At 28.4% G+C, this 19,087-nt stretch overlaps 2 protein-coding genes across 4 annotated transcripts; both read left to right on the top strand.

Annotated features, from left to right (window-relative positions):
- The first annotated feature begins 1,995 nt into the window (after nucleotides 1-1,995).
- LOC126847458 (uncharacterized) lies at nucleotides 1,996-5,477 on the top strand. 3 transcript variants are annotated; one of them, XM_050587693.1, is made up of 10 exons: nucleotides 1,996-2,095; nucleotides 2,162-2,228; nucleotides 2,308-2,337; nucleotides 2,420-2,482; nucleotides 2,842-2,871; nucleotides 3,017-3,067; nucleotides 3,389-3,418; nucleotides 3,648-3,737; nucleotides 3,935-4,021; nucleotides 5,115-5,477. In XM_050587693.1, the coding sequence occupies exons 2-10, from the start codon at nucleotides 2,168-2,170 to the stop codon at nucleotides 5,348-5,350; spliced, it is 678 nt and encodes a 225-aa protein (XP_050443650.1). In that variant the 5' UTR covers nucleotides 1,996-2,095; nucleotides 2,162-2,167; the 3' UTR covers nucleotides 5,351-5,477. The 3 variants fall into 3 exon arrangements, with proteins under 3 accessions (XP_050443650.1, XP_050443651.1, XP_050443652.1); XM_050587694.1 differs by lacking the exon at nucleotides 1,996-2,095 and having other exon boundaries at nucleotides 2,109-2,228; nucleotides 2,311-2,337; XM_050587695.1 differs by lacking the exons at nucleotides 1,996-2,095; nucleotides 2,162-2,228; nucleotides 2,308-2,337 and adding an exon at nucleotides 2,570-2,753 and having other exon boundaries at nucleotides 2,421-2,482.
- A 2,721-nt stretch (nucleotides 5,478-8,198) lies between these two features.
- On the top strand, nucleotides 8,199-12,938 carry LOC126847455 (uncharacterized). Its single transcript, XM_050587685.1, has 11 exons — nucleotides 8,199-8,303; nucleotides 8,597-8,663; nucleotides 8,959-8,988; nucleotides 9,078-9,140; nucleotides 9,512-9,628; nucleotides 9,716-9,745; nucleotides 10,037-10,087; nucleotides 10,389-10,418; nucleotides 11,086-11,175; nucleotides 11,665-11,751; nucleotides 12,158-12,938. The coding sequence occupies exons 2-11, from the start codon at nucleotides 8,603-8,605 to the stop codon at nucleotides 12,391-12,393; spliced, it is 795 nt and encodes a 264-aa protein (XP_050443642.1). The 5' UTR covers nucleotides 8,199-8,303; nucleotides 8,597-8,602; the 3' UTR covers nucleotides 12,394-12,938.
- The last annotated feature ends 6,149 nt before the right edge of the window (nucleotides 12,939-19,087 follow it).

Raw genomic sequence — 19,087 nt, 5'->3', positions numbered from 1 at the left:
TCCAGTTCAGTCAAAAACATAAACAGTTACACGAATACAGAGGGAATCATTAATAATAAGACACTCAAGTTTTCTTAAAATACCTAATTGCAATTTTTTTTTTTTTGAGACACTTGTTTATGATATTTTAGAATACTAGACAGTATTAAATTGTTTATCTTTTTTAGTATATTTTAGTTCTATAAGCTTTTGAAACTTAAATGGTAATTTATATAATAAATTAAAAATGTGTAAATTAAAAATAATCTGCTGAAATTGTTGAACAGTCGACTACTAAAACTCCAGACCCAAGCACTTGATCTAAGCACTCCTAACTTAAATACATTTCCAAAACAGGTTATCGATGAGTCAACATTTTCAACACATTATTGTTAATTTTGAGTTAAATAAATATATAAGAGTTAGGTATGGTAATAATTTAAAAAGTTGAAAAACCATTGGATAATACTATAAAAGGTAAATATTAGGTAATTTTATAACATTGTACAATAAAATAAATACAAATGATTTCAAAAAGAAAAACTATAAAATTGTAATTATTTTTTGAGTATCATCCTGTATTTTATATTAATGTAGTATATTTTATAGCGTGAGCTTGATTTTTGTATGTATATCTGTAAAAATAATTACATTAAAAAACAAAATTATAATTTATAAAATATTACAATATTACTCAAATTCAGTAATATATTTGTTAAATAAATTACCGATTTTAACTATCACTCTACGGATGAGAGGATAAAAATTCCAAACGATTATTTACCAGCAATGTGATATGTTAATAATTATAAAGTTATTTATTATTTTTTGTACGAAACAAACCCGGTTAGGTTTCACAGCATAACGCGGAACGACCAAAGCGATTTCAACCACACTAACTTGGTACACATATACTGTTAAAATTAGATACCAAAATCTGGTTATCACGTTTAGCATATTATTTTCAATTTAAAAAGTTTTAAAAAAGGTACGTTTTTTTATGTATTTTCAACATTTCAACCAAGAAATTGATTTCGGTTTAGTGGGTGTCCCCTACTAAACAAATCAAACAAAACTAACGTTTTAGATGTATTACTAAAAAACTAATATAGCCAACCAATACTCTTGTAGTTTATAATTAATGCCAAAGCCTTTCCAACAAAATAAAAATAATAAAAACACGCTATGTTAATCGCTATCAATATAATATAACGTATTAACCTAGTTAACGACAAATAATATTTCATTGTATTGTTTTGTACTTATATAATATTTAATATGTACACAGTAAGTATTCTCTATATTGTAAAAGGTCAAAACATATAATAGTATATATATTATGTTATCTTTGTATGCATTATATTATCTCAGCTTATTGTACTTAAAACCCTTTGATAATTTATACATTTTACTGCTTCAATATGTTGATTTTGTATAAATAAATGGTATTTAGTACTTAGTTATTGCTAAAAAAAAGTTACAGTCTACTTAAAGCCTAACGGCTAAAATTCTAAAACATTTAAAAAAATGCAAAAACCCGTTTAAAAACACAAAACAAATTTGAGAGTAAAAAAAAATCCGTTGCTTATCCCGATTTAAAGACTAATGTAGTAAAATTTATCTACTTTTATCCCCACAAAGTACCATCTAGATAAAATTTGTGATTTTTTAAATTGCTACTCAAAAAATTTGGGGCCAGATTAAAAAGAGGTACAGAGGGTACAGTCACAAAAAAGCTCACATCGTTGAAAACCTATAGTCTCACAGCTGCGCGTGGAAGCTATTTAAGTTAAAATACAATTGTATAAATAATATTTTTTTATGAATAAAAAATTAAAATATTACAGTTAAAATTCATTAATTTAAAGTAGTAAAAGCAAATAGTCTGAACTCCACATTAGTGTAATATTACAGATAAATCATAGATGATCATAGAAAAACCAGCTATGTAAATAAAAATTGAAATGGGCACTAGCCAAAATATATTTCAACTATACAGTTTCGGTCGAAATATAAGTCCGAGACGAGACGCACATAAGCCACTTCAAAGCATTTGGTTGAATAAGTTAATGGAACTTATTATTTTCTTTAGAATTGTAGCAATTTAAATATTTCAGTCAGTACTACTACAAGACTCTTTGTATCTTTACAACACAACTAAATTGTTTTTTATTATTTACAGTTTAAAATGAATCTTTCCAGATTTTTATTATCATTTGTCTTTTTACACGTTTCGACAAATCATCTAAGTAATTATTTTTTTTTTCACATTTTACTTTTTCAAGGTAGTTGATATAAAAATAAATTTATATTTTTTTCTTTTTATAGCAGACTATAAGAGGGAGGTTTTAATTACAAGTAACATTTTTTTTTTAAAATGTTTTTTTAGGATTTTAGATTTTACTGTTCTTATACATATTTTTTAAATTATATATTACAGACGTACACATCGAGCTTGCTTACAATATGAATAATTTTACTGTAGGAAACAAAATTATCGCAAGTAAAATATATTCTAAATAAATTTGCTAACATATAAATGTTTTTTATGCTTGTCTAACTGTCAAATTAGAAATTTTATTTTCTATAGACAGTTTCGAAAAGAATACTAAGTATACAGAACGGAAAACAATGTAAATACAAATTATTTAAAAAATAAATAATTTAAGAGCATGTAATTTCAAAAATTGCCATCGATGTAGATTATGAAGCACGTATAATAGGTTTTTAACTATCAGAAATTGTATTCATAAATATTATGTTCGCTGTGCCGGGTAATAATTTTCATTGTTTATTATAAAAATATTTCCACAAAGTTGCTTCATATTCCTGAAGTGCACAATATTGTCGTTTTAATTTCAGAATACTATGCATACCTTTACATTTCACAAGGTAACTAAATATTTATATTACATAATTAAAATACTTGTTTATTTTTTTATAATTTATACACATTTATGAATAATTGTATTTATACTCACATATTGGTTTCATAAATTACACATAATATGTAAGTACATTTAATTTTAATTTTCAGAAGCTATAGAAATTCAAAAAGCTTTGCAAAGTATAATTACAACTGAATTAGGTAATTATTTAAAATGAATCATTTTTAAAGGACCAATTTAAAAAAAAAAAAATTACCCCACGCAGTTCTAATGGAAAAACGATAGAACTCAAAGTTTAAAGTTATAATGTTTTTTTTAAGGTTTTGATGGCCATTCTAATTATCATTTTAATCGTTCATTCAAATATTTATATTAGAAATGAAATGTAATATTTATACAATATTTTTCATCAATTAATTGGTCTTTGCAATCTCTGTTTCAGAGTGATTGTAATAGATAAAATATAAAAATATTGTTTTATTGACTGTATAATAATTTGATATTTGATGTATTTGTTACAGGGATTGGTGTTCCTGCAGTTCCTGACCAAAGTAATTGCGAATTTATTGATAATATTAAATAGCCTTTAAAACTACTATTAGAGATGTCATTTTTAAAAATGATTTTTATCGAACAATAATTTCTATATACAAACATTTAGTGTCCTTTAAGTCACCGCTAGGAAAATTTATGTTATTGTTAGTCCCATAAACTGGATGTTAAGGTATATTAATAATGTGCTAAAAAAATTTGGAATTTTTAATGATTCTATATTTACAGTTTTTGAAGAATTAGTTTTGACACAACTTGGAAAAGAGAGAAGACGTTTTACTGGGAAAGCTTTAAAAGATTTGATGAGCCATTTATTAAGTATATATGCCTTATGGTTTTTATTATATTTAACCTATATATAGAGTTTTATTTAAATAATAAACTTCCAATCATTTGTAAAGTATTACAACAGTGCTTTGCAATGTTATGCAACTATTTATCATGAACAACTAATATATTATTTACTTTTAATATTTTTATTTTTTGTCATCAACATGGTTATTTTTATATTTCAGCAAATGTTGATAATTTGACCGCACTTGTTGAAGTGAGAAGAATTAACCCTACAGTAGCGTTAAATAGAAGAATGGTCCGTTCATCAAGTAAGTATTTATGTAGAATTGTTTTTTAACTATAATATATATATATATATATATATAATATATAAATAATTCGGCATTCACACCTCTAGAATAAGACCACCCGAGAGTACCCAAAAACAATTTTAGAAGTGGTTTAGCACTTTAGTAAGCTTCCCATTTAAATAAAATTGAGTTGTAGCATATAATTTTTATTTTTATGAATAACACCTTAAATTTTTAAAAATTTATAAGAAAACAAATTAAAACAGACTTACATTAATTAGTATTATTGTCTGCTGTACACAAATATACCGAGTGATTGAAAGTGATTATATAATAAGAGAGTGTAAGGCAAAGCGAATCCCATTAAAACTCTTATTTTATATATATTTTTTATTTAGGAGACCATTTTTTACAACCAAGACGAACAAAGTAAAAGGGTCCAAGAAAGATAAAGAGAAGTAGCATTTTAAACTGAACCTATCAGCTTTGCAATAAAAAGTTTTCAAAGTTGATTGCTTTAAAATTGAAGGATTTTTTCATGAAAAATAAAAATTATACCTCTACTTAATAAACTTGTTAATGTGCAGAAACAACTCTAATTTTTAATTATATTTTTTAAAAATTTTTTTTATTTGATACTCTTTGTGATCATATAAACATGCCTTATGACTAAGCGTAAAAAAATGTTTTTTTTTATGGAAACAGCCTAATATATATTTATACAAAAGACTAGAAGTTTTTCTTAACATACAATTCATATTTATAGTTATGACTTTTCTTTAAATTAAGGTTAATTGAGTCTTGCCCCATAAAAAAAAGTATCAACAAAGTATTTAGTAAGCTAAATAATTTGCCAAATTGAAAAAGAAGATTCTAAATAATCATAACAAGTGATTAAAAGCTATTAATAAGTAACCTGTAACGGTGGGGCAAAGCTACTCTTTGTGGTCATGTAAATATGCCTTAGGACAGAAAGTGTGAAAAGTGTTTTTTTTTTCTTATCAAAACAGGCTAATATATATTTATGGTTGTTGTGTCTTGGTCCCATAAAAAAAAGTTGTAGCTAGTAAGTTAAATAATTTGCCAACAAGAAATTGTTTTGATTTTTTAGATAGCAGTAAACCGGAAGGCTCTTTATTATGGATGTGTCGTTTACTAGGATTGTTCACGAGTACAAAATTTCCAATATCATTTATAAAAAATATTAACACTGGCCATAAAAAAACTTGTTTCCTGGAGGACGAAATTACAGCCAATAAAATATACAGAGAAATTAACGGCGTATGGTGGCAAGTAAATGTCAATAACATTGAGGATAAACTACAACTACTAGAGAAACAGCTATGATAATTTAAGTCAGAAATATAATGATATAACCCTTCTAAAACTATGTAGAACCATTATTATTATTATATTACAATAGTATTACCATTCTGCACTAATATTTATTAATTATTTTCATGTATTTCAATAATCAGTCTTTTTTAAAATTATATTCACATTTGTTTGTTTATTTAATTGGAAGCATTATTAAAAATAAATAAGTATATAGATTGCGTACGAGTCCGCAACACAACGGGATACATTTTTATGTATCTAAGGTGGCTAGTAAACATATCAAGTTTCTGGCTAATATTTTAGTGTTTTCATAATATCTGGCCCAAACAGTTCATAGAGAATTTGACCCCTTCAATTATTGAATTTATTATTAATTTCTATTTTGAACGTTGTGAATACAACATATATGCCCCCCCCATTCCCACCTCAACCCCAACTCTCATATCTTACCCACTAGCTCTCACCCTCTATCTCTCATCCCCTAACTCTCACCCCTAACTCTCATCTCTATCTCTCAGCCCTGACTCTCATCTCCTAACTCTCACCCCATAACTCTCACCCCTATGTAATACCCCCTAACTCTCACCCCTTCCCTTATCTCATATCTTATAAATCAGCTGTTATTCTTCGTTATGATAACCGGTGTCATTATGATAAGCGGTGTCGGTGTCGGTTTTCCATGTGTGTGCTATAGCAAAGACATAAAAATGTCAACAAATGTATTCATCCTTTCCACCTATCTGTCTATTACTTATTTCTAAGAAGTTCTAGGTCCAACAATTCCAGTCAATTTTGACACTTTTTGGATCATTTGGTTATGGCCTGTCATAGGTTATGTCTTACTTAACTTATATTCCTGTTTATTATTGCTGTAACCGCTAAGTCTTTCCCCAATTAATCGGATGCTTTACTAAAACTCAAGGAGTTTTGGTGTGACTTTTAAATCCAGATATAGGTGTGAAAAAAATATATTAAAATAGTGTTAGACCTTCTTCACGATTAAACATAACGATGACCTCGCAGGTACATTTTATTTGGATACAATTATTTAAAATAAAACGCATAGTAGATTATATTATTATTTACCACTTTTGTCGGGTCTACCTAAGACTCTCTAATGGAAGTATATAATACATAAATATTAATTTTATTGAGAATAAGCGATTATAATTTAAACTATGGAGTACAAACGATTGAAACATGAATTGTCGACCATTCCAACAAAATTTAACAAGACATTGTATGTGTTATTTGGTCCACTACGTTTTTGCAAAAAAAAAAAAAAACCAGTACAGTGGGGTCGGGGCATAGTGGGGACGGGGAGGTTATAGATTTACAGGAATTTTTAAATCTGAAAGTGATAAAATCACTTTCGAAAAAACGCTTCGATACAAATCGGTAGTTACTATTTTCAAGCCAGTACAGTCCAAACCAAGCACAGTATAAACCAGTAAAGTTAGAAAGTTTGAAATTGAGGTTCTGTATTTACAAATAAGCATCAAAGCGTTAATTTGAAAGTGATTTTATCCGAGAGGACTAATACAGTAGAGTATAGGCATAATAGAATGAGGAAACGGAGAGGTCACAGGTCTACAGGAATTATTATAAATAAAAGTGATAAAATTGAATAAAATCACTTTCAAATAAACGCTTTGATGCTTATTTGTAAATACAGAACCTTAATTTAAAACTTTCTAACTTTACTGGTTTATACTGTGCTTGGTTTGGACAATCTTATGAGATATTTGATATTAATATATTACAATACATAATATGTACTATAGGATAGGATATATTTTAGGTTAATAAAAAAATATAAACTAAAACCGCAAAATAATTTAATGTTATGCCTACTTATATTTAAAATACAATTACTTAAACAATAATTGCTAATGAATAAAATAATACAGGGTGATCCAACTAACGTAAGACACTCATTTTCTATAAAAATATGAATTTTTTGAGAATTTTTTTTTTTTCCTAAACTTTTAGGTACATATTTCACTACATTTTTTAATATTTTGAACACGTTTATTACCAATCCTTATAAGCCAAAACATGGGATTTTTGTTTTTTTTTTAATAGCAACATGTGTTTTTAATTACATATATTTGTAGACAAAAAATAAAAAAATATTTTTGCGTTTGAATTTTGAATTTTCATTAATTTGTTCATTTGTTATGACTTTATAAATATTTGATTTTTTCCTGTACTTCTTAATATTTTCAATCGTTACTACAAAGACAGTAGTTTTATTACATTGCATGAAAATAATTTGACGTATTATCGTACCGTAGTACCGTACTCTGTATTATAATCAAATATAATAAATAATTTGTAATCTGTAGATAAGAACCGTTTATCTATCATTATTTTAGAATCGTTTATAGTGACTTCCTAGTTGTTAGAATGTTATCGCCAATAATTGGTCAATGCGAACATACATATGCATTTTATGTGCTACCGGTTTTGGAAAACCGAAGAAATATTTGATTATTAAGAGGAAATGTAGTATCTTTATTAAGTCATAGCCAATAAGAACAGATGGTTTTCCAGAACAGATAAATGAAAATAAAAAATTCAAACGCTAACATATTTTAAAATGTTTTGTCTACAAACTAATGTAATTAAAAACATGTGATGCCATTTAAAAAATCCCCCTTTTTGGCTTATAAGGATTGGTAATAAAAATGTTAAAAATATTGAAAAATGTAGTCAAATATGTACCTAAAAGTTTGTGGGAAAAAATTCTCAAAATATTCATATTTTCAGAGAAAACGAGTGTCTTACGTTAGTTGGATCACCCTGTATAGTTTCAATTATTTTATTTGTAATATTTAAAACAAATAGTCTGCACAAACAACAAGTCTTTAGACGAGACGCAACAATGCCACTTCTAAGCAGTTGGTTAAACAAGCTAATCGAAGTGATTTTTTCTTAAAAATTGTATCAATCCAATAATGTAAGTATTACTATAAGGCTTAAAAAATTGTAAATACGTTTTTAATTAAATGACATAGGAAAAAAATTAAAAGCATTCATTTTCAATGGGCATTTAGGATTAAAATTGAATTTCATTTTTTTTATCTCAAACATATATTGAGTCTGAGTTATTTTATATTATTTAATTATGTATAATAGATTTGGTAAAAACAAAATTGTAGATTAACAAAGATAAACTATAAACTTCTCATCTCCACATCGGAGGTAATTGTGACTAACATAAATTGTATTTATGTTTATTATTATTTACAGATAAAAATGAAAGTTTTCTGTTTTTTTATATCATTTGTCTTTGTACACGTTGCGACAGATGAACTAAGTAATTATTTTCTTTTCACTCTTACTTATTTAAGGCGGTTCTTTTTCTTTATCTTCGCCTAACATATGAGGAAGGTCATCCTAGTCTTAAACCTTCTTTAGAGCTCGGCCTTCAACAACATCTCGTTCAATCGCTCCAGCTATCCTTATATCACCCTCTATTCCGTCTATCCATCTTTTATTCGGTCTTACTCTTTCTCTCTCTCCATCTAAGTTCATCTTCATATCAACTATCATTGACTATCTTAATTAAGGTAGTCTAAAATTAAAAAAAATCAATATTTAACTTTTTACAGTGGATTATAAAAGGGAGGTTTTCATTACAAGTCAGTAACGTTTTTGTTATATAAAAAATACTTTTTACAGTTTAAAATTTACTTTTTTTTATACATATATTTTTAATGATGTATTGTAGATGCACACATCGAGCTCGCTTATAATATGAAAAAAATTACTGTAGGAAATAAAGTGATTGCAAGTAAGATATATTTTAAATAAGTATGCTTACATATATATATTTTTTACGCTTGTCTAACTGTCAAATAAGAAATTATATTTTCTATAAAAAGTTCCCAGAAGTACACTAGGTACAGAACCAGTGTACTAAACACTGTGTAAATACAAAAATTATAAAAAACAAATCATTTTTATTTTCATTTATTATTAAAGTAGCCGTTTCTATAATTTACAACGTCTATTTAAGCTAAAAGGTGGTGTAGCGCTAAGGTCCATACTCGATAGGCATCAGCCATAATTTAATACAAGGTGTAATCTTATTCTGATGATATATCTATTTTGATTTTATTTGAAACTTCTTTTAAAGCCCAAACATTTGTTTGATTATACTAGATGGATTGGAGCATGTAATTACAAAAATTGTTGATATTGAAGATCATGACATGCTTCGTGATTTAGACTTACAGCGTGCAGAAGTTGTTTTAATGAGCATTATGATCGCTGTTCCGGGTAAAAATTTTCATTGGATATTATTGAAATATATCGACAAAGTTGTTTAATATTCATTAGTACACAATATTGTCGTTTTGTTTTCAGAATACTATGCATATCTTTACGACCTAGATGGTAACCGTACTTGTACTTATTAGTTATTTATGTATAATTTATAATCATTCTTTTATCATGAGCTCGTAGGGTTTAATAAATTTTTTTTTTTTTTTCATATTTGTTTTTATACAATGTGTTCTTCATTTCAAAATTGAGGTCAAATTATACAAAAAAAGAATTCAATTTCTCATTAAGCCCTGAGATATTGAGTGACCCATGATAAATCACCTTATATGGCTATATATACTGACATATTGGATTCATTCAGAGAAAAATGTGCATTTATATGTATTTCGTTTTAATTTTTAGAAGCGATATATATCCAAAGAGCTATGCAAGATGAAATAAGTAGTAAATTAGGTAAATATATAAATTTTACCATTTTTAAGTGAATAATTTTCAATATATTTTAATTCTTAGTTCTAATAAAAAAATATCACACTTCAATTGCAGTTCAAAATTACAACGCTATTTGTTTTTTTAATCTTTTGATGGTCATTCTAATTATCATTTAAACCGTTCGTTCAAACATTGATATTATAAATAATGTTTATTATTTATACAATATTTTTTATTAATTAATTAGTCTTTGTAATCTCTGTTTTAGAGTGACTGATAAAATCTAAAAATCTGGTTTTGATGTTTAATGTATTTTTTACAGGTATTGCTGTTCCTGAAGTTACTGACCAAAGTAATTTTGAATTTTTTTACTAAATAAATAGGCTTTGAAACTTGTGTTAGAGCTATCATTATTAATAATGTTTTTTGGCAAACAACAATTTCTATTTACAAACATTTAGTTGAATAGAAAAAATGAGGCTTATTTAACTATTTACGGTGTTATTTTAAATGTCGTTGAAAATATAATAGTTTCTTGATTAGGAAACATTAACAAATAAAATATTTGTTTGATAAGTAATGGTACTTGCATTACTAATGAACGTAATATTGGTGAACAGTAATTGTTAGATGAGTGCATAAAATATATGAATTAGAAATTATATAGTATTAGGTGTATAACCACGAGGTTATAATAATTAAAAGTTAGAAAGATAGAACGATATAGTGATAAAAAATGAAAACATACTGCATATGTGTTTTTTTTACACTTATTTTATTAAAGTGATGAGGATTAATTAAGTTTAAATAGAGTAATAATGTATCTATAACTATAGGAACGAATAATGATGTATAAAGTATGTGATATAGGTAAAAATATATTTTTACAATAAAAAATTGGTTTCAAGGTATCACCGCTAGGAAAAATGATGTTCTTATTAAACCCATAAACCGGATATTAAGCTATAGTAATTACGTGCTAAATAAATTTGACATTTTTTAAGAATCTATTTTCGCAGTTTTCGAAAAATTAGTTTTGACACAACTTGGAGAAGACAGAAGGCGTTTTACTGGAAAAGCTTTAAAAGACATGATGAACAACGCAATAAGTAAATATGTCTAATGGTTTTTAACCAGGTGTATTCGAATAAATTAAGGATACTTTCTTCGAGCTCCAATATACAAATGGCATGTTAGCAATAACAACGTGTTTTTGTATAAACACAATTTTATTTGTGTCTCTACACAATCTTGTAACCTTGTAGGATAATATAAATAACATTTGAGCTAAGGGCACGTGGCTCATATTTTTATCTGCCAGTATTCTTAGTAAAAAGTGTTTTTGTCACACTAATATATTATGTTATATTATCAGCTATTATTGTTTTACATTTACTATATGTGTTTATTAATAGTACTGGGTTAATCTATTAATAAACTTGTATTGCGTTTTATTCAAATATCAAACTTCCACTCTTATGTATAGTATTACAACAGTTCTTTGCAATGTAATGCATCTATTTATCATGAACAACTAATTTATTATTTACTTTTAATTTTTTTTTTTTTTATCAACATGGTTATTTTTTATATTTTAGCAAATTATGGAAATTTGACCGGTCATGTTGAAGAGAGAAGAATTAATCCTACAAAAGCGTTGATTAGAAAAATGGTCCGTTCAGTATGTAAGTATTTTTATAAAATTATCCTAACTATATGTATAAATAATTCGCACTTTTAAAATACGACCACAAAAGAGTAATCAAAAACAATTTTAGAAGTGGTTCAGCACTTCAGTAAGCTTCCCATTTTAATAACATTGAGTAGTATCGTATTTTTTTATGAATAACACCTTCATATAAGTCATACCAAGTGATTTAAACCTATTAATAAGTAATGGTGGGGCAAAGCTACTCTTTGTAGTCATATAAAAATGCCTTAGGACAGACAGAGTGAAAGAAAGTTTTTTTTCTTATCGAAACAGACTAATATATATTTATGGTAGTTGTGTCTTGGTCCCATAAAAAAAAAGTTGTAACTAGTAAGCAATAATTTGCCAAATTAAAACAAGAAATTGTTTTGATTTTTTAGATAGCCGTAAACAGGATGACCCTTTATTATGGATGTGTCGTTTAATTGCATTGTTCATGAGTACAAAATTTCCAACATCATTTATAAAAAATATTAAGACTGGCGATAAAAAAACTTGTTTCCTGGAGGACGAAATTACAGCAAGTAAAACATACAGAGAAATTAACGGTGTATGGTGGCAAGTAAACGTCAATGACATTGAGGATAAACTGCAACTACTTAAGGAACAGTTATGATAATTTAGTCTAGACATATAATGGTATAACATTTCTAAAACTGTATAGTACTATTATCATTACATATTTTTAGTAGTACTGGATAAATTGAATAATTTAGGAAATTTTTTACACGCCTGACGTCATAAATCACAATAGATAAAATTTAATGTTTTCTGTTTAACTATGTGTATTCATTTAATTATTTGTATTATGATATGTGTATATTAAAAATCTTATATTAATGTAACATATAACATATTAATGTAAAAAAAACTTTAGCAACACTTGTGGTTGTATATTATAAAATATTAAAATAAATCCTTAATATCATTTACATAATATACATATTTCGGCAGCCATGTTACCATCATCAGTGTATACAACAGACTGAGGCGCAGCTATAGAATATTACATTATTTTTATACTTATAACAATATTACACTGAACTTTCTTCATTCATTTTCAAAAACATTGATTACTTCTTCCTGGTTAGGATAGGTTTAATTTTTTTTTTTTTAATTTTTATGATTTAAACCAATGTTTTTTTGACGTTAAATAATACCATGGAATAATTTGAATTTTCGCAGAAATTTCTATACAAAAATAAACGAGATGTTTCTAAAAATTAAACAAAATTTTGTTAAATTCTTTACTTGTTTTTTTTAGTTAAAATGTTACAATTTCTATTTAAATCGCCAAAAGCCGTGAGTAAAAAATAACTTATTTTATTCCTTGGAAAATTTTCTATAAAATATATGTAATTTTATTTTAAGAGTTGATAAGAGTTTTTTTTCAAATTATTCTTCAAAAACAAAGTCGACAGTCAAAATATAATAATTAATTTCCCTTATCAACATTCCATATATATATTTCATGGATGGACATAACAGTAAATAACAGTTGACTAACTAATAACAGTTGTTACTTAAACCATTGATTATAAATATAGATAGCCCACTGGCGTGTATTTTTTGCTGCGCGTAAATTGTTGCCGTTGTAGAGCGCTTTTTACTGTTTTTAGTTATGGCGGTTAGTACCGTGAGCGCTGACGAGCTCAAGACGGTCAAGACGAGCTCAAGTGCTGACGGTCTAAAGAGAAAAAATCAATTAACTTTCAATCATACTACTACTTAAATGCGTTTTGTTTGATTAATAGATTTCTTTAATCAAGCCTCTTTATAGAAGTTAATAGGCTTAAAGTCAGCTAAGCTTAAAAAAGCCGGCTCAAAGACTCAACCTTTCATCAATTTAGATTCATTCTGAATTTAAAGCCAAATAAACATTTTGCATACTCTAAGCTATCATTTTAATATAATCAATTGAATACAATGTGTTTTTAAGTTAGAAAATATTAGAACGATGGTTTAACGTACAGGTGTAATAAGTGTATTGATTATAATTTTACAGATGCTTGCAAAATGTAAGTCCATAATGCTTTACCATTTATTGAGTTTAAAAACATATTGATACGGCCTATATATGAATAAGCTTAACGGCCGGTCCCAATAACAAGACGTGTAACTATGTTTACTGATTGTTATTTTTGTTTCCATTGTATTACGTACTTTTGTTTTTGTAATTATTATTTTGTATAAGAAATAGCAAGTAGCTGGTATTTTTATTTCTAAAAGTCACATTCGTGACAGTTTAACAGGCGCTAGCATTGGTATTCACAAGAACGTCAGTCATTCGGGGAGGAAGTATTGTGCAAACCAGTCAGCTCCCAGGTTGGCGATTACTTGGAAAAAAAGGAACACCAACCACCATTGAAAACGCATTGCCATTTCGACGAGTCTTTAACAGGAGCTGAGAAGGTATTGTGTTTTTATTTTTCTGGACCCACGATACCTCCCAAATCCCTGAACCGATTTATTCGTGTAGCATCAGAAATCGTTCCTGAAAGACACTTTATTGGGCCAACAATTTTAAAAGTTCACCCCTTCCCTTTCAAAAAGGATAAACACCTAACAATTTTACACAGTTTAACGGCAGAACCGGTCCATCGATCGACAAAACAGTTTACAATATGTTAATATGTTGCCAAAACCTTAACAATAAGTAAAGGTTATTATTACTCACATAAATATATATATATTTTTAGATTTACTGTGAGCATGAGCCATGACAGTTGCTGTGTAAGTAAATATACAATACAGATGGACAAGTAACCAATATTATAGTATAGTTAAATATTAATAATTTAAAACAACCTATATAAGGATCTGGAATTAACTCCTGTCAAACTGTGGAATAACTTATAAACGTGCTTTTAACGGAATTCAAAGAGGTCCGGTTTTTTTTTAGCCAAAAACCGTCGATTGGTGATGGCGATTTCCACCGAACAGTTAACTCTGGACCCTACATTGCTTGATTTGATAAAAAACCGTTTTCTGAAAACTTATAAAATCGGCCCTTATTAAAAACACATTTTTTTAAATTAATTTAAACTAGTATTGATTGTTGTCTATTGATAATTATCACCCCCACCCGTTCCTACCAAGTCAAGTACTGCGTGGATTAGGTCTGTGTACGATGATGCCGTCATGTCCTCGCCTCATGAACTCAAATTGAAACTGTAACACTCATAGCTAATTCGGTTTACAAATGCATACATAAATCTCAAAAATACCTACATGCGCCTAAACTATATACTTACTAACTAACTATAACTTCCTCAAAGATCAATAGGCACAACACGACCGCGGTGTACTATTGCAAAATCTAATCTTGAACGTTTTGAATTTGACATTTAATAATAATTAAAGTTTTTTTCTATAATTTCGTACAAAAAAAATATTTCCACATTTCATGCCAGCGTATAAGGGTTATAGCTCGCAGGAGTCCCGGCTATGTTTGGGCGTGATTGAGCCGAAAGGTTCTCATGTTGACGTTAAGGGTAGCAGTACCTACTGCTACCCTCAACGTCAACATGAGAACCATGAGACCATGAGGAACCTTCGATATGACCATGTCGACTGCCCCAACGAAAAGAGTCGTATCTCGTTTTTTGTAACTTTCCAGGATGAACCAAACAAACATTCAAATTTAAATTATTATTCTGTTTTCAAACTGATATGTTAAAAACAGAATAAGAATTTAAATTTGAATGTTTGTTTGGTTCATCCTTAAAAGTTGCAAATAACGATGTACGACTCTTTTCGTTGGGGCAGTCGATGTATACTTTGCTCGGCTGGCTTCCGGGTTATAGAACCAAACTATGCTGGTACGCAGGCTCGGGACTGAGGGATTGAATATCCAGGCCCCGATTGTAGAAATCTTTCGGAGGTAGGAAACGAGCCTGGAATGGAATTTGGAGTATTCCGTACGAACACGTTGCTATGTCGACAAACAACGCTTTTATAATTTTTTTTTTATAACTTTTTGGAATAGTACACGTTTTTATACCTCATTTCCACCACAGAAGATACCTCCAACACACATTATATTTCCAATGGCTTTTTATTGGTAAATACAATTCGAAACATCATCGTACACGGAGATACCACGTCAAAAAAAAAACGAGCCAAGTACTCTACCTCACAGGTGGTTTGGAAACGAGTATGAATACCCTGATTATAGGCATATTATATTATGTTGTGCTCAAGCTGACTACATATTTTCAAGTTAAACGTATAATGATTTTCAAGAAGACCGCGTTTTGAAAGATAATTATTGAAAAATATAATTATTAGTTCATAATGCTATACTGTTTATTGCGTTTAAAAACATATAATATTGATACGACGGACGCCGCTTAACTTCAGCTGCCGAACGTCGCCTGGGGTAAGCACTACGTCAAACTATTCGCCCCCTCACGGCTCCCCCCCAAAAAAAAAAAAATTACACACTTAATTCCTAACCACAAAATTGTGTTTTAATTATAACATTACCAACGTCGAAAATGGCGCTGTACACTTTCAATACCACTGCGTGGTACATTTTCCAAGCTCGGCTCATACCATAGACGGCCTTTGCAGCCGTGCCCACCGACATGGGTTCCACTGTAGCCGCGGTAAAGCTTCCCAAGTACACAAGTGCGTCGGCGTGAACGATTTGCCTGTCCAAGTCGTCCACGTCTGAATTGAGGGAAAAGCGAAACAGCTTGTGCTTGACCATGGACTACCAATGTCGACCGCACACCGCTCTTCCAGTTGGCGACACTTGGTAATGCGTTGTTAAACGCAAAGCAACTCTCTGAAAGCTTACGCTTGAAAAAATGCACGGCATTTTGATGGTATGGTATAATTTTTCTCTCGCATTTAAGTTTTTTTTTTTAATAAAAATTATAATGTTGAATATTATTTAAATGAAAATGTTTTGTACTGTGAAATTATATATTCATCGTGTTAATCCAATAATATTAAACATCTTAAAAGGCGCAAAAAACGGGTCTTGCTAAACCAAATAAATATATTTTAATTTTGTTCAAACGCCATTTGATAGGTTATCGTCATTCTTTTTTAAGAGGGGAGTTTGTTATTATTTTTATATCAAACATTACAGTTTTAGTATTATTTTTCAAGAAAATATTTATTAAACACATTTGAAGCTTCACATATTATCGTTCATAACTTTTATCTTTAAAAACTCTTGTTATAATTTTCCTTTTATATTATCAAATTACAATTATCTGGTCATTTTATTTTCACGCCTTACACTTTTAATCCACTTCCTTTGTGTAATGTTATAAATTAAAAATATCACCCTGTATAAAATATATTGTGTTTTCATAACACATTGTGTTGGTTTTCTGAGATTAAACTATACCTATTAAATTGTTTCATGTAAAAAAGAATTACCCACATTTACGGTTGAAATAAAACAACTGCAGTTTGCGATATGCAGGTCATTTGGTTTTGTGGCCAAAAGTAGTTGAACGCCGGACAGATCTCCTTGCATCACCATGCATATGGCTCTTCTAGATGTTTTCCATGACGGCTTGTCATCAATTTGCGAAGACATGGTCCGAAGACAAAAGTGTTTCCAAAATAAACCAAAACCTGTATAGACCAATAGACAAATAGACATATTCATGGTCCAACGTTTTTCCTTCAAGGGAAAAACTAACGAGGTTTTTTATACTTGTTAATAATCAGTTTTAATATGTGTATATATTTCTCATGCTAACAGGTTTTAAAGTTTTAGATTATGTTAAAATAAGGAACATACTTCTATTTCTATGAATTATGATTTAAAAAAACGATTGTGTCTGTATTACAAATTCCAGATTAGCCTCTTCCCCTTCTCACTTTACATCATTTTTTAAACAGCGGCTGAAAATTCCCTATATAAATTCCCTATGGCTACTTTTCACATCACCAACCCTGGCGCATGAAAAAATCATTCGAACTTTGGTATTGCGCTTGGATGTGTAAAGTGCATTTTTTATCGTTTTACCGAAACAAAGTTTGAAAGTTCATAAATGTCATTCCGTACATTCTAACAACTTGACATGGCCTTTAATAGATGTGATATCTAATTAATAATACGGTTGTTGCTGTACTGTTAAGTTTATGGTGGACAATAAATTTGCACACTGAAGAACTACCCAATTAATATTTGTATAGGTACATTTAGATGTGTATAAAATATATAACATGTATAAAATCTTCTTACCATCTTGTATAGAATTCATCTTTGAAAACAGACTAAATTTTAATTTGTATTTTAACAAAACAAACAAAGCTGGTGTGAAAATAACGACAGTCATAAACTTTCACAATAATATAACATGGTTTTGGTAAACATCAAATGAAATAATTCTTGTAACCATAACTATCAGTGTGTTCATTTAACAAATATTTAATACTATACGGTAATTTTTTATTTTACTATGTTGCGTCTGTGTTTGTATATTAATGTTCCTATGTGGCAAGGTGAGGTTTTTAGGAAATTCAGATGGTTAAATTACTAAATTATATAGAGCATAACTTTCGATTATGATGGTATTATAACAATAGGAAGGGTTCAATATTTAATAAGTTTATGCAAAAGCATTGGAAGTAAGGAACCCCAAGTAGCAACACTGGGATACGGATAGCAAATATAGGGTAAAAGTTTTACTTTGTATTTTATCATTCGTAGTGTAGAAAGTATATTAATCAACTAATTAGTAGAAACCGTCTTCGATATATTAACACACGGTTTACGACTGTCCAGTAAAAGCTGCTGAAGAATCGTTTGTGGTAAAAATTCTTTTTTCTTTCAATAGACGAATCAGTATCACATTATACAGCTCGAACATCGACTGAATGTGGTGATCATCTCATACCTTTAACCAGTAATTATACATTGTGAGCCCAATACAATAAAATATATATCAGTGTACGGTTAACCTACCGTCTTACATAAATCACTCTTAAAATCAATCTTAATAGAAAAAAGTAATTTATTAAAACACATTTAGTTACCATAGAGTAGCTCTCAGATCCCATATATGTTGTAAAAAGTATCAAAACATTGGATAATACTATAAAAGGTACACGTTAGGTAATTTTATAACATTGTCAGTAAAATACATCTTTTATTACTCGTATATTTTGAGAATCACCCTGTATTTTATATAAATGTAATATATTTTATAGCGTGAGCATGATTTTTGTATGTTTATCTGTAAAAACAATTACATTAAAATAACAAAACTATATTTTCTACAATATCAAGTTTTACTCAAATTCGGTAGTATATTTAGTAAATAAATTACCGATTTTAA

This window comes from Adelges cooleyi, unplaced genomic scaffold (genome assembly GCF_023614345.1).
Source record: "Adelges cooleyi isolate 19-005CV unplaced genomic scaffold, UGA_ACOO_1.1 ACOO_flye_CR_arks_rails_tigmint_CR_PRNA_108, whole genome shotgun sequence".
In the NCBI taxonomy this organism is placed as follows: Eukaryota; Metazoa; Arthropoda; class Insecta; order Hemiptera; family Adelgidae; genus Adelges; species Adelges cooleyi.
This window is presented reverse-complemented; position numbering and strand designations above follow the sequence as displayed.

Bases quoted from the DNA above. Each gene is read 5' to 3' on its own strand.
- LOC126847455 (XM_050587685.1), top strand. From the start codon at position 8,603: ATGAAAGTTTTCTGTTTTTTTATATCATTTGTCTTTGTACACGTTGCG. The intron at 8,664-8,958 runs GTAATTATTTTC...AACTTTTTACAG, and splicing joins CGTTGCGACAGATGAACTAA to TGGATTATAAAAGGGAGGTT. The intron at 10,419-11,085 runs GTAATTTTGAAT...CTATTTTCGCAG, and splicing joins TCCTGAAGTTACTGACCAAA to TTTTCGAAAAATTAGTTTTG.
- LOC126847458 (XM_050587693.1), top strand. From the start codon at position 2,168: ATGAATCTTTCCAGATTTTTATTATCATTTGTCTTTTTACACGTTTCG. The intron at 2,872-3,016 runs GTAACTAAATAT...TTTAATTTTCAG, and splicing joins ATACCTTTACATTTCACAAG to AAGCTATAGAAATTCAAAAA. The intron at 3,068-3,388 runs GTAATTATTTAA...TATTTGTTACAG, and splicing joins TATAATTACAACTGAATTAG to GGATTGGTGTTCCTGCAGTT.